The sequence below is a fragment of the Nicotiana attenuata genome, unplaced genomic scaffold, assembly GCF_001879085.1.
Source record: "Nicotiana attenuata strain UT unplaced genomic scaffold, NIATTr2, whole genome shotgun sequence".
In the NCBI taxonomy this organism is placed as follows: Eukaryota; Viridiplantae; Streptophyta; class Magnoliopsida; order Solanales; family Solanaceae; genus Nicotiana; species Nicotiana attenuata.
The window spans coordinates 315,168-330,163 of NW_017671013.1; the positions used below are offsets into that span (position 1 = coordinate 315,168).

The 14,996-nt window shown below is 36.2% G+C and overlaps 2 protein-coding genes across 2 annotated transcripts; both read right to left on the reverse strand.

Moving 5' to 3' along the window:
* Positions 1-3,211: 3,211 nt before the first annotated feature.
* Positions 3,212-12,003, reverse strand: LOC109205221. The gene is made up of 2 exons (XM_019367905.1): positions 11,400-12,003; positions 3,212-3,363 (listed from the first exon to the last, which is right to left on the reverse strand). The coding sequence occupies exons 1-2, from the start codon at positions 12,001-12,003 to the stop codon at positions 3,212-3,214; spliced, it is 756 nt and encodes a 251-aa protein (XP_019223450.1).
* A 14-nt stretch (positions 12,004-12,017) lies between these two features.
* Positions 12,018-14,784, reverse strand: LOC109205222. The gene is made up of 4 exons (XM_019367906.1): positions 13,695-14,784; positions 12,877-13,461; positions 12,659-12,793; positions 12,018-12,412 (listed from the first exon to the last, which is right to left on the reverse strand). Exons 1-4 carry the CDS (start codon positions 14,782-14,784, stop codon positions 12,018-12,020), a joined length of 2,205 nt encoding a protein of 734 aa, XP_019223451.1.
* Positions 14,785-14,996: the final 212 nt, after the last annotated feature.

Below are 14,996 nucleotides of genomic sequence, written 5' to 3' on the forward strand. Positions count from 1 at the left end.
GAGGAGTCCCTTTCCAGCTTTTTGTAATAAGTATAGCTTTTCCAGTATTTCTCATTTGTATAGATATTCCTGAGTCAGAGCCCCTTATGTATCCTCTTAGCTTGTGATTTGTGAGTTTCCGGGTTTTGGGAATGTTGTTAGCTTCGAGAATTGTTGTGGTATGTGCCGGGCGGCACCTTAAACAACGTTTTATTTTTCTAGTTCAGTTTTATTTACTTTCTTCCGCAATTATGGTTTATCTTCCGCATCGTTAGGCTTACCTAGTCGTAGGGACTAGGTGCCGTCACGACATGTTCACGGAGGACGAACTGGGGTCGTGACAAATATGAGTGGTTAACGGTTTACGTTTAACCATTTTATCACCACTGTACTTAAACTAATTTTGCGACAAGCTTATGAAACAAGGAGGACATCTTTTTAAAAAAGAATTTCCCTCAACATGAAGCTTATGGAGTTGTGGGGACAGGTTCCAAAGGGAAGTGGACAAATCTGTGGAACTTGGAAATTTTGACAAAATCGTGGACAATGAGAATATTTAAGTGATAGACAAATACAGCCAAACCTTTTTATATCAGTCTTATTTGTTCCGAATATTTTTGGATGTTATAGCGAAGTGCTGTTATAAAAAATATATATTATAACATAACATGAAAATTGTTTATGAAAAACCAATTGATTTTTATATTAAAATGTTATTATATAGGGATGTTGTTATAGAGATGTCTGACGGTATAATCTTTTCAAAGGAACATTTGTAAGTGAGAGGAGACATCCAGGAAAGAGCAGATGCATTTGGATAGAAAAATTTGCTTTCAAACTGCAAAACTAATTGGAAATAACGGACCACAAAACCAATACAGTTACGATCGAATTAGATGGTACGGTAAATTTTGTTTAGTGCGAGGAACTTAAAAGGGAATAAGAGGTTGGGAAAATTGAGAGTTAGAGCAATTCAGTGAAGTTGGACATAATATATACAGTTAGATCTCTTTATAACAATATCCCTATATAACAATAATTCATTATAAAAGTTAAGTTTTTCTTGGAACCGATTTTTATATTATGTTATAATATATGTCTTCATTACAGCATTTCACTATAACAACCAAAAATTATTGGAACAAACGAAATTGTTATAGAAATATTTGAGTGTAACATAACTACCAAAAGTGCTAACAAAGTGGGTCAGGAACAAAAAAGAGTTTTTTTCTTTAAAGAAAAAAAAGATAAATTTATTCATTAATAGAAGCATCATCTAGCATTTCACTCACTCAATTTCTTATTTCTTATTTTTCAATCTCACCTGTTGTAAATCCATTCTAAAATGCACTTTAAATAAATGTACGTTACATAACAAAAAACAATTTGTTTTAGCACCTATTGAACAAAATTTTAAATTTTTGGGGCTGTAAATTTGTGTTTAATAGGCACATTTTTGGCAACATTAGGAGTTCAATAAGCTAAACCTAAAATTGATGTTCAACAATAATAACAATGACCCAGTAAAATCCTACTAGTGAGGTCTGGGGAAGGTAGTGCATCCGCAAACCTTACCCCTATCCCGAAGGAATAGAGAAGTTGTTTTCGAAAAACCCTCAGTTCAAGAAGACGAAAAGAAACAACATTAGTACCACTAGTAAAAACTATAGGAAAAATAATATCATGAAAATGAGATGAATAAGAAGGGACAAAGGGAAGATGTCTCAACCTGGAAAGAGCAATGTTGGGATCTTGAAAAGGCAATCGTCATTTTCATAAGTAGGAAAGGTGAATAACTTTTACTACAAAAATATAGAACAATAAGAAAGCATAGGAAAAAAAGATATATTATTCCATTTAGAGCTCGTTTGGATTGGCTTGTTTTAAGTGCTTTTAAGCCAAAATAACTTTTAAGTCATTTTGTAGTATTTGGATAAAGTAAAAAAGTGCTTTTAAGCACTTGTTTTTAAGCTAAAATGACAAAAACAAGCCAAAAACCAAAAGTTAGAATTCCTAACTTATAGCTTAAAAGCTATTTTGGCTTAAAAGCCAAAGCCCATCCAAACGGGCTCTTAGTTATGCTACACGGTACATAACATTTGGCTAACAAAAGCTTCCAAGTATTGAAATATATTCTCTATTGAAAGCGAACTAATCAATGATAAGAACTACTCTAGAGATAGGGCGAATTTATTTACTTTCTTAAGGTAGGACATATTAGAACGGATAGTAGAACTAGGGATAATCGTGAATAGTTTTTTTTCCTTTTTAAAATAATAATAATAACTGGAATGTTTTGCCATTTTATAACAAGTCACTTTGCACCAATTTTCAACAGAAAAATACTATAAGCACCCAATTAAACAATCATTATGTTGTCTAACGCTCTGCACCATTCTGCCATTAGTTAGCCATATAAATTGAAAGCTATTTTTCTGGACGAAGGAATAAGAGTCAGCCATTCTATTGGCACAACATAAGCCAAAGATTGTTGACCGAAAAAACTTAACTCAGCTTGTTATCAATTGATCATCTGCTATTTAGATATACATAATACGAACAATAAGCTTCATACATATTGTACCCTGCATAATTTCCAAAATGATGAAGAGAAATGTAAATTATAGTCAAATAAGGCGAAAGCATAAGAACCAGCTTTGCCTTTGGTGCAACAAAGCAGTAGTAGAGTTTTGCTAGTGTTGAAGATCTATTGATCAGTAACAACAAAATTTTATATATTTCCACAAAATCACATCAGACCTTGGACATATCCATTTTCCACAAAACCCCAGAATACTTCTACAGACAACTATAAGAACTATGCATACAACAATTGAAGAAATGACACAACCTTTAGAAAGATATATAACACATAAAATTTATTGTCACCTGTTAAGCATATTGTCTACATCAAAGTTCTCCTTTGTTTAAATAAAATCTCATTAGGTACTCTATTCTTTATAGCTACCACAATGCATCAAAGAGCTCATACAATGACACAGATTGTAGGATTGTCCATATCAAACACAGTAACATAATATGCAAGATCGATTAGTGGTTAATAGTTCTTTTTTACAATAAAAATGCAAATAATGCATTAATAGTGACAATCAACTAAAATTATTTACCTCTAATACAGTAATACTATTTTATGAATCATATACCTAATAGAGATATGTGCTATTTACCATACATCAAAGAAATGAAAGCCATCGAAAAACCCATAATTTTCTCAAATTTGTCCTTGTCTTTCATCTCTGCTTCCAAAAGATAAAATCATTCCAACACCTTTAAAAGCAATAACAGATACATCAAGATCACTGAACCCACCAAATGCTTCAAGAACAACATCGGCAAATATACTCAAAGGGGTTAAGTGAGTAACTGAAATGGGAAACAACGAATGACAAAGAATGATGGACGAATAATTTAATCCGCTTAAACAATTTATATGCAACAGCTTTTTTATTCCGAAAATCAAGAAACTAAAACTCACCTTATAACTATACAATCAAGGCGAATTAACTGTCCAGGAAGAGAGAAGATTAAAAGAAACAAGGAAAATTGGAAGAGGAGGTGAGCAGCTCTGGAAATTTTGAGGAAGAAACAGAGTGTAGAGAAATCGGGTATTCATGCGTTATGTTGCTAAACTTTTGCCATTCTATTTTCGATGAAGAAAACTTGTTATTCTTCCCAGAGAAAACAAATGTATATGTGTTTGTTACCCTATTCATTTTTCTCTTCCCTTTTAGGAACATACTCCTAGCAATATCAGCTCAGTAAGCAAGCCGCCATTTTAGCAATTGAGAATGCTTAAATAAAGGAAAATAAAATATCTTATGCAACAAAGGCACTGAAGAGATTATGATTGTCTTCCAGCTGATAATTGCAATTGCGCATCATACCTCCTCTGATTAAACAAATATGCCTATAAGTGTATGGTAACACAAATACTGTTAAAACATCTTCGAGTGGCAAACAACAACCTAATAACATAAAAATAAAAAGTTTTAAGGGAAAATAGTTAGGTGCTAAATTTTATCATGCATTTCCTGTAACATGCTCACCAAAAACTGATGCTATAATAGTAACAATACCCAAATTAGAATAGTCAAATAATTAAAATCAAGCATCGACTTAATAAACAAAAGAAAAATGAGGTATTTTAAAGGAAACTGAAGAAAATACACAACCTGAAAGGTCTATACTCCGAGGCTATAGTTCCAACATGTTGTGGTATATGATCAATCATTCATAAAACATCATTCATTCAATGATCTAGATGTAACGACCCGACTGGTCGTTTTGCCTTTTGAAACCCCGTTCCTTTAAATAAAACTTCCCGTGCTTGCTTTAACTAATTTACGACATGCGGGGACGGTTGGTTCGGGAGTTGGAAGAGTTTTGAGTGAAATATGCCCAATTGTTTCTTTAGGATTCTCTTAAAAGACCAAGTTTTAACTTCAGTCAACTTTTTGGGAAAACGGACCTGGACTCGTGATTTGATGGTCCTGGAGGGTCCGTGGAAAAATATGGGACCTGGGCGTATGCCTGGAATCAAATTCCGATGTCCCTAGCCCGAGTAATGAATTTTTATTTGAAATTGTTAATTTGAAGTTTTAAAGAATTAAAGAAACTAAGTAATCATTGATTTTCTAGGTATCGGGCTCGGATTTTGGTTCCGAAGCTTGGTACAGGTCCGAAATATCAGTTAAGACTTGCCCGTAAAATTTGGTGTCAATCCGAGTAGTTTAAGGGTGTTTTGACCCGTTAGAGGAGAATTAAGAACTTGAAGTTCATTAGTTTGATTCATTTGGTTTTAGGGGGGTGATTCCTAGATTTAGCGTTGTTTCGGGTGTTCCGAGGGTTCGAGTAGGTCCGTCTCGTGATTTCAGACTTGTCGGTATGTTCGGATGGGGCTCGGGATCCCCGAGCGTCAAACGGACGAGGCTCGAGTGAAGTAGGAAATTTGGAGAAGAGCTGAGTTTTGCTGCTTCTGTCATAACCGCATCTGCGGTTCTAGGACCGCAGATGCGGGACCGCAGGTGCGGTCCATTCTCCGCAGAAGCGGCACAGGGCAAGCCAGGCCAAAACCGCAGATGCGGCTCCGCAGATGCGGCCTGTAGACCGCAGATGCGGTCCCTGCCCTTTTGGCCCAGTTACGCAGATGCGGCTCTCCTTCCGCAGGTGCGGGACCGCAGATGCGGTCCCCTAACCGCAGATGCGGAGATCGCTGGGCAGTGAGCTTCATTTAATTCGAGTTCAAAGACCATTTTTATCATTTTACACTCATCCTTTGGGCGATTTGGGAGCTCTTGAGAGAAGGTTTCCACTTAGCATTGCAAGGTAAGTTATTTCCATTCATCCTTAGTTTAAATACATGTATATTAGGTAGATTAAATACTAAAAACTAGGTAAAATCAAAGGGTTAGAGCTAGACCTAGGGTTTTAATAAAACTAAGATTTAACAACGAAATTTGTTATGAAATGAACTAGAAATCGCATATTATTGATCCTTAGGTTGTAGAAAACAGCTTTCTTCGAAAAATCTCGGAATCCGGGTACGTGGGCCCGGGGTCGGAATTTAGGAAACTTATGTAAATGGTTGGGAAATTGCTTAAATAGCTAGAATTCGATCTTGTGAGCCTATATTAATTAGTTCTTACTTCATTTAACTAGTTTGGAATCGTTCGGCTCCAAATTGAGGGCTTGGGCTTGTTCTTGATAATTGGAAGTGCGCTTTGGAGCGAGGTGAATCTCCTTTCTAACCTTGTAAGGGGGGATTGTCCCCATAAGTATAATAATTGAATAAATTGCCATTTTATATGCGGGGGCTACGTACGTACTAGGTGACGAGAGTCCGTGCGTAGCAACTAATATGCTAAGTCCGGGTAGTCTAGGGCCCAAAAGCATATTCTACGTGATATTCTTGTAACTTGATGTTAAATTCGGAATTTGTATGAATTATGTGATTAAGGTAAATGCTACTAGTGAGGTAACCTTATTTTATTTCGTCCTTAAAAAGAGAATTTAGATATTTCCTGCGAATTGTTGCTCCTCAGATATATTATTGTCTGCTTGTGATGATCTTATTTATGTTTGAACGCGTCGCACGGGTGATTCGCGAGCGGGGTAATAGATGCATCTATGGTTCGAGCCGTTCGACCCTCGGCAGTGCACTATTTACTTTTATGTTGGATCGGGCCGTACGTTCCTCGGTGTTATCTGCGCATGATTTACTTAGCATTCTATCTATGGACTGGACCTCATATTTTTTAAATATATAAATGGACACTCATGATGAAAATTAAAAGAAGAATTGATGTTCCATACTTGTTAATTCTTATGACTTGTGTTGTTCCTGCTTATTATAAATTCTCCTCATTTTACTTGACCTTAGTAAGTATCGAGTCGACCTCTCGTCTCTACTTCTTCGAGATTAGACGGGATACTTACTGGGTACATATTGTTTATGTACTCATGCTACACTTCTGTACTTAATTGTACAGGATTTGAGGCAGGTGGATCTGGTTATCATCCTGGTGCGCATCCTTGAGCGGACCCGAGACTTCTACGGTGAGCTGCTTTTCCTCCATGCCGATTAGTGATAAGTTAGGATTTTAACATGTTTTTACCCTTACTTGCCTACGCTTTTGTTATACAATTGCTACAAAATAGACCCAAAACGCTCACAAATTGTACTTGATTGCAGGTTTGATCGACAAAGCGACAAAAGTAAAATATCGGCTCAGAAAGGAGTGAAACCTGCTCAAGTGTCAAAGACCAAGGAAGTTGAGGAAAAGAGGCCTTAGTGCGGACCGCGCAACTGTGAACGCGACCGCACTAGGAGGTTCAGAGAATGGCAATATTCAAAGGGAGGCTACGCGGCCGCGGTCATTTCCACGCGGTCCGCGGTCAGGCTCCGCGGCCGCGCTACACTTTTACGCGGTCCGCGGAGCAGAGATTCAGAGAGCCTAATTTTGACCCCTTTCCAAGCAATGCGGCCCGCGCTCATTTTTGTGCGCTACATTTTCAAGCGGTCCGCGGTCCTCAACTTCAGAGAAGCAGAAGCCAAGAGTTCAAGAGCCAGTCCGGCCGCGGTCATTTTTGCGCGGTCCGCGCTGACCCCGCAGGGGTATTTTTGTCCAATTTTTCCAGCCCAGTATAAATAGACCCTTTTTCCATTTTTAGGTTAAGTTTTGTTTTTCTGAAGCTGTTGAGCTCGTGAGAACGCCTAGTTTAGCCATTTTAGGCATTTTTACTCTTCAATATTGTATTTTCCTCTTAGCAATCAATTTATATGTTTACTTCTTCATCTATTTCTTTAATTTTTGCATCTAGCATGTGTAGCTAAACTCACTAGCTAGGGTTGTGGCTCAACCCTAGTGTGGGTAATTGATGGTTGTTGCCATCTAAGGTTAGATTGATATTGGGTGTTTGCTATTTGGGTTAATTTTAGGTTTTAATTAAGGATTGGTGGTTGCAAACACTGATTCTAGCTTGGTGGGTTTAACTCTTCTTGAGAAAGAGAGTCTATGACCCCAAAATTGACCCAACAAGGAATTGGGATGGACCCATGAGAAATGGTAGTCCCAATTAACGGGTTAAACCTCGAGAGAGTAATCACCCTACTTGAACCCTAGTTGCTTGGTCTAATTGGCCTACCCAATTGGTCTCGAGAGAGTCAATTGGGCAAAATCGCTCTCTCTACCGAGAGGTATGAGATTGGGTACAATTGTGCAACGGTTATAGCATAAGCCCCAAACATGTCAATCTACCCTTAGTAGCATCTACCCGTTAATTAGCCACCTAGGCAATGTCACGACCCTACTGCCTTTCTCTATATTAATTACAACTTAACAATATTCCCGTAGCATAATTTAGCTCTAAACATTAGTCATATAATAGTAGATATAAAAATCAAAACCAAAGATGTTTGAAGTGATATTAGAAGCACGACCGCAATTCTAGACTAAACAGATAATACAACTCCCTCACTAGCTCCCTGTGGAAATTCGATCCCGAACCGCTATTCGGGTAAAATCTGTTGCGACCCGCTCTTCCTACCTTAGTGTAGTGTTGAGTCGGCAGCGATCAATCAGCAGCTTGCAGAAGTCTTTCTTTTGTACTTTTTCTTTTGCTGTCTATCCTGATTCGAACAGTAGGATAGTATGATTCTTTTGTATATTCTACTAGTTGTCCGTAGCTTGTGACACCAGGTTCTGGCACACACTTTGGTAGACATTTATTTTTGAAATTGTATAATCATGGTATTTATTTTATTGATCACTTCTGATTTAAAACTCCAAATTGAAGTATCTACTTTATAAATTTTGATAAAAGTAACATAAGAAATTTAGAAATGTTTCCGCGTTGGCTTGCCTGACAATGGTATTAGGCGCCCTCATGACCTATTATGGAAATGGGTCGTGACAATAGAAAGGCTTAGGACAACCAAACACAGTGAGGATTCCAAGGGTGTTGCTCTTCCTATAAGTTGGAGAATTGATTTTCAACTAACCTCGAGTATTCCTGTCTATATATAGTAGAGATTAATAGATTATTGAAACTTTACTGCGGAAACTGAACATCACTGCAAAGCTTAGCTATAAGCTTATTTCCACAACAATATGGACCAAAATTGATGCACTACATGTTAAAAGCTAGACATGACTTGCATAAATCACTTAGCTTTCACTGAAGCATGAGTCGATAACTTGATGTACTGCAGTTGATCATCATTTGAAGTCTACCAAATTGGAACTTCTGGAACTACCTTATTGTTGAACATGGCATAAAGAACTACTAATATTGTAAGTAATTTAGAAGAAGGTGGCAAGGGTTCGGTTGTTCGCCACAAAAAGAAAGTGTGCAGAGCCCCGACATGTTCTTTAATACAATAGCTTTACCAATCAGCATTTTCCCCTTTTCCGGTGTGTTTCTCTCTTCTCCTCACTTCTCTTCCCTCGTCCAATTTCCCAAGCTCTAATCCAAATCAACTCCAGAAAACCAGTGAAATATGTCAAAAGAGTATTTCAATTTGTTCTCAAACTCCACCATTGTTCCTTATTTAGCCAGGTAAGGAGCAACTCAAATATATATTCAGAATTGCAGTATAGAAGCAATTATACAATGGAATAATTCATTCAGGCAAATGAGCAAACACCTTATGGCCATTTATCTGCACTATCCAATATAAGCAAGAGAGCTCATGTTCTCCCAGATTTTCAGATAAAAAGAAGCAACAATAATTCCAGAACACGGGAAAAAGAAAAGAAAAAACTGAAAAAATAAAACTCATCTAATAACAGAGAGGAATATTACACAACACCAACTCGGAGAACAACATGAGAAAGTAAAATAAATCATGAAGTAGCTTTAGCGAAAATCGGACAGACGAAAGGAAAGTGAGGAAGAAGATTGAAATTAGCCAGAAGAGCCGACAGTAAATAAACATGTGGTGTCTGCCACGTTTTACCAATCCTCATGTGCCGCTCTCTGAAGAACATATCCGCTTAGCTCCTTAACCGACCCTTAGGACAAATACATAATTGTTGGAGTATTATTGGTTTTTCCGTAAATGCACATGAACCGGAAGCTCCTCTCGATTCCCCCTTATTAATATTAATAATAATAATAACTAGTGGGGGACAAAGATATATTGTTATCCTTCCCATTTTGACTGTAACATATCAACTGGAATGTTTTACTACCATTTTTTAACAAGTTGCTTTGCAACAATTTTCACCAGAAAAATACTATAATATTAGACAATCTTTGTGCATTATGTGCTTCCCTCCCATGACAGTATATGAAGGCTCGGGCTAACGATGTAATACACTGTTCCAAGACAAAAGATAAAGAAAATAAACAAGCAAACTTATGGTCAGCTGGTAAGTTTGAAAATAGTTAGGATGGCGAAGGGCATGCATACGGTGAAATGTTGAAGATATATAAATCTACTGACAGTAAAGGCCATCTAAAATGGGTATCAAAAGCTGAAGATTAAAAAAAAAAAAAAAAAAAAAAACTCCCTAGCTGCTCATCTACAAATTGTCACGATTCTCTAAGTAAAGATTTTGAAGAAAGAAATTCTACCGTTTAATAACAAATACATTCAACAAGAAATAACATTTGCGCTACGTCGTTCACTAAAATAATTGCCTTTTTTGCAGTTTCTTCTAGAGTTTACTCTTGGCAGCATATTTTAGGATCAAATGCACATGTTTCTGCATTAGTAAGTACGATCATCAGTCTGCTGAAAGATCTTCTTAAGACCCAAAATTGGGAGCAAGCAATGCAGAAAAAGATACAGAAAGAACCATAATTTACCTCGTCGTAAAGCTAAACATAAGGTGTAAGAGTATTTGGATGGCGAAAGTGGCTTTGTATTTCTACTTCACGGCAATGCTAGTGCTCAAAATGGGAGTGTTTTAGTCGGGTGTTGAACAACAATTTTAATATGACCACATGATTGCCCTATTTGCATGAAAGGACTAACTTTATGTATTGGAAATGTGATCATAGAATGTAATATCTGTCTAATAAAATTTGAAAAATCTTTTATCTTTTTGTCCATAAGATATTATCCTCAATCCTCTCTTGAAATTGGAAAATGTGATAATGTTGAAACAACCGAAAATTAGGACTAATCATGAAAAGACTTTAGATACAAAACTGAGAACCTTAAAAAAATTCAGAAAATTGTGTACACAGAATAATAAGATAGGCAAAGAACAACGGACCTGTGGAAGAATCTTATGTCAAAAACATCAGGCAGCTTCTTTCTTAATGATTTCATCATAAACAATATTAGATGTAGAATGATCGTCATGGCTAATTGGTGTAGAGGGTCGTATCAATAATTTCACACAATTTGAACTTTTGGCTCTTGATAAGGCAACGTAAAGCTGACCGTGTGAAAATATAGGTTCTCGCAAATAAATTCCAACAAAATTTAAAGTTTGCCCTTGTGCTTTATTTATAGTCATAGCAAAACATAATCTAACAGGAAATTGCGTTCTTTTGAACTGAACAGGCATTTTTTCATCTTGTGATGATAATAATGATATTCTTGGAATAAATACATGCGTATTCTTGAAATCACCTACTGTGATCTTAACACTAATAACACGACTTTTAAAATCACAACACGTCAATCGTGTGCCATTACATAAACCTTCACATGGATTTAGATTTCGTAATAATATAATTGGACAATTCTCTTTTAAACATAATTTGTAAGGGGGCAAACCAGGAGGATTTAAAGTGTGTAATAAATCTTCTAGTTGTGTTTGGTTGTTAAATTCAATAGCCTCATCAGTGCAAATAAATATTTTTGATTTTCCTCTGAATCGCATGTCATTAATTTCATCGACGAAGTCAATTTTTTGTTGTCAAGATCACACGGGAATCTGTACAGGATGAATTAGAATACGTCGAATTCAAATTTGAATATGTCGCTGCGAATAATTTGTCAAGAGATTCTCTTTCGGTTGTATAAGGAATAATCAAAGAATCCTGAATTTCAATCTTGTCTTCTGAATTGACTCGTTCTTGTCCATTTCCAATTCTTAACAAATAATCGCAAAATACAGGATCTGTTTTGGCTCTCATATTCTCAGATAACTTTAGTTTTTCAAGTTCATTCCAAATGCTAGAATATAACAAACTTTCGCCAATAAAATCTTCTTTTTTCCTGTATCGTATAACGAGAAGAGTTTGTCTGAAATCACCTCCTAAAACTACAACTTTTCCGCCAAACAATGCATTTGTATTCATGATATCTTTTAATAGTAGATCAAAAACTTCTATCATTCTTTTTTTGGCCATAGATACCTCATCCCACACAATCAATTTTGCATCTCGGATTAACCCTGCAAGTGAGCTTTCTTTGCTAATGTTACAACTTGTATTTTCATCGATGTCAATAGGAATTTTGAAACGGGAATGTGCGGTACGTCCACCTGGAATGATAGAAGCAGCAACACCAGAGATAGCTATTGCCAAAGCTATATATCCCATTGATGGTACAGTTGCTAATAAACACGATATAAAAAAGTTTTTCCTGTTCCTCTTGGACCATCCACAAAAAAGGCACCTGCTTTGTTCGAAAATATCCTTTCAGTAATCAGATTATATGCAATGAGTTGGTTTTTGTTCAATTTCCTATATAGCAATACGTCGTCTTCATTAACAATAATAGATCTTTCAAAATGAATCTCTTTTGCTGCCGCAGAAGACCTAATGGTTTCTGGGATGAGTTCATACTCATTTATATCATGACCCATAGAATGTAAAATATCGTTCATATGATTCAAAGCTTGATATCGAATTTCTCTTCTTTCAGTAATTTGTAACACTTTGTAGTCTTCGATTATTGATTCCTCAAATTGCTCCCATAATTTTCTAGGGTTGGCAGGACCGCAATACACTAATAATGTAGCAAATAAACGCCTTAAACTATATGGCATTTTGTAACTTGCGGCTTCATACATACACTCTATCAAACTATTATCACAGTGTAACAATCCTCTTTTCTCTACGGACTCTCTGAAAGTACTACAAGGCTCTCCATTAACAGTCAAAAGATCCTTATATTATGTCGGTCCTCGCACATGCATTAGTAGTAATCTAAGATAATATCGTGCTCCTTTTGTTGGATGACATGTCAGAATACATCCAACAGCACAACGTTTTTGTCTACGCGCCCAAAATTTGTCACTGGAAGACCACACAAAGTATTCAGGAAATTCTTTATACAGTAAATTGAGCTCTTTAGCATCTTCGCTAGTTTCATTCATAGAGAAGAATTCTGTTAATATCGTTTTTTGGATCATTGGATTATTCACAATTGTATGTATATCTGCATTGCTCTTAAAGAAATAAATTGTTGACCTTCAAGATGTAGCTGAAGAGGGTAAACACTGGGAGACATTTCACTTATTGGAAAACCAAAGAGACGCCAAACAGCTTCTGGAGGTGATACCCATCTAGCAGATCTGTATTCCTTTACCTCATCTATCTCTATGTTCGTATCGCTATTTTGTACACAGAACACAATTTTATCATGTCCTTTACAAATGTATCTGTAGAGATATTTCACGACTTCGATATCAGAGCAAACTTCAACATTTATGTGACAATTGAATTTGCCGAGCAAATATGGATTGTACGGAACAACCCAGGAGTTATCTAAATATTGTTCTCTTACTTTCACAACTTCCCCTGTATTTCGTCTTCTGTAGACCGGGTAAGAATCGTTTCCTTTTGTTGTCTGATCGGCAAACATTTTTGGATATTTGAACTTGCAGTAACCCTTTTTTTTCATACAAGAATTTGTTGGATCTAAACTACCGCAAGGACCGTGCATCATATGTTTAATGACAAGCTTACGCAAATCTGGTTCTGTTTTATCATCTGGTAATTCCGCTCTAATTATATTATCATATGCCTCTGCTGTCAACAGTTTATGCTCATTACCTAGTATAATAAGAAAATGAGCATGGGGTAAACCTCGTTTTTAAAACTCCACGGTGTACATAAAAGCAACAACTTTTCCAAAGATATTTCGTTTTAATATATTCGTCTTGAGTTCTTCTATTTTAGCCTTGAACACTCGAGTAATCAAACCAGGTCTATTTTGTGCCTCGTCAGTTGACCATAGATGTTCTTTTATTTCCATCCAAGATGGGTTACATGTCATAGTAATAAACAAATCAGGTTTCCCAAAAGTTGCACTAATGCAATAGCATCCATATAACGTTGATGCATATCTCTAGGACCTCCTATAAAAGAATTTGGCAGAAAAGTTTGCTTTCCAACATTAGAAGCATCTCGTTCACCCAGTCTTATAATATCAAGAAGTCCTTGCAGTATACCCATTCTGAATAAATCTTGATTGAATGAAACAAAGTCTAATCTTTGTGTCTCCAATTTTATATATTCATCAACTGAATACTGCTGGAGTAATCTTCCTGTATGCAAAATTTCATCTTCATCATCGTTTCTCATTTGAAGCTTGTAACAGTAGTATTCACGAACTGAAACTGTATCTCTTTTGCGTTTTCCTTTTTGCAGATTTTGAGCTTCCATATCAAGATATCCATCAACAGATGTGAAATTTTTTATACTCGTCAATTGTTCAAATTCAACCAGAGTAGGGCTTCTAGGAGTTTTTTTTTTTACTTTGGGCAACTTTTTAATACCACAGTGCCACCCGCCTTGACCATATGGAAATAATAACGGGTACTGTAATGGGTCATAACATCCAAAATAATAGTTCACTCTTTGTATCATGTCGCTGTGAGTATAAATTTGAAGATGTGGCGCATGAGTAGCAGAACCATCATTTTCATCAACCCATATTGCTGCAATTTCAGTAGTAGTAGGCAGATTATATACACGTTGATCTAATCTAGCATCACTTTTCAGTGCTATATGAAAGTTTTGCAAGTTCGACATATCTGTTAAAGATCGTAGAAATATTGAATATGGATTATCCTTTAGAATTTCCATCAATCCTTTCACTAATGATTCATTTAACTTGTCTGAACAAGCCATTCTATTTCCAAGCTCATTTGCATTATCATAAAAGTACAGTTGCAAATTTCTTGGCCGCCTTTCTCTAGGATATAAATCATCTATCAAATGATACATCTGTCCTTGAACTCTGAATGTATATATACCACGATTTCTCTTTGCTAAATCTTTGTCATAACTGACACCAAGTGATGTAAAAGCAAACAGATTATTATATGTTCTAATATACGTTCGAAAATGCTTGGATTCTGCATTATTTCCCATATATAAATTTTTCAGTTTAGCTGGCATTCGATGAGAGCTTAACTTTACTGTACCATTGCCACAACAAAATCCAGGGGGTTCATATTCAAATTTTTTCGCGTAGCAGAACAAGCAACTTGGAATATTTTTTAACGGAATATAATCAGAGCGTAGTTGGTTAATGTTAATCGTAATTCTCTTATTCTTTACACGGCCTACATAGTGCGGATAAT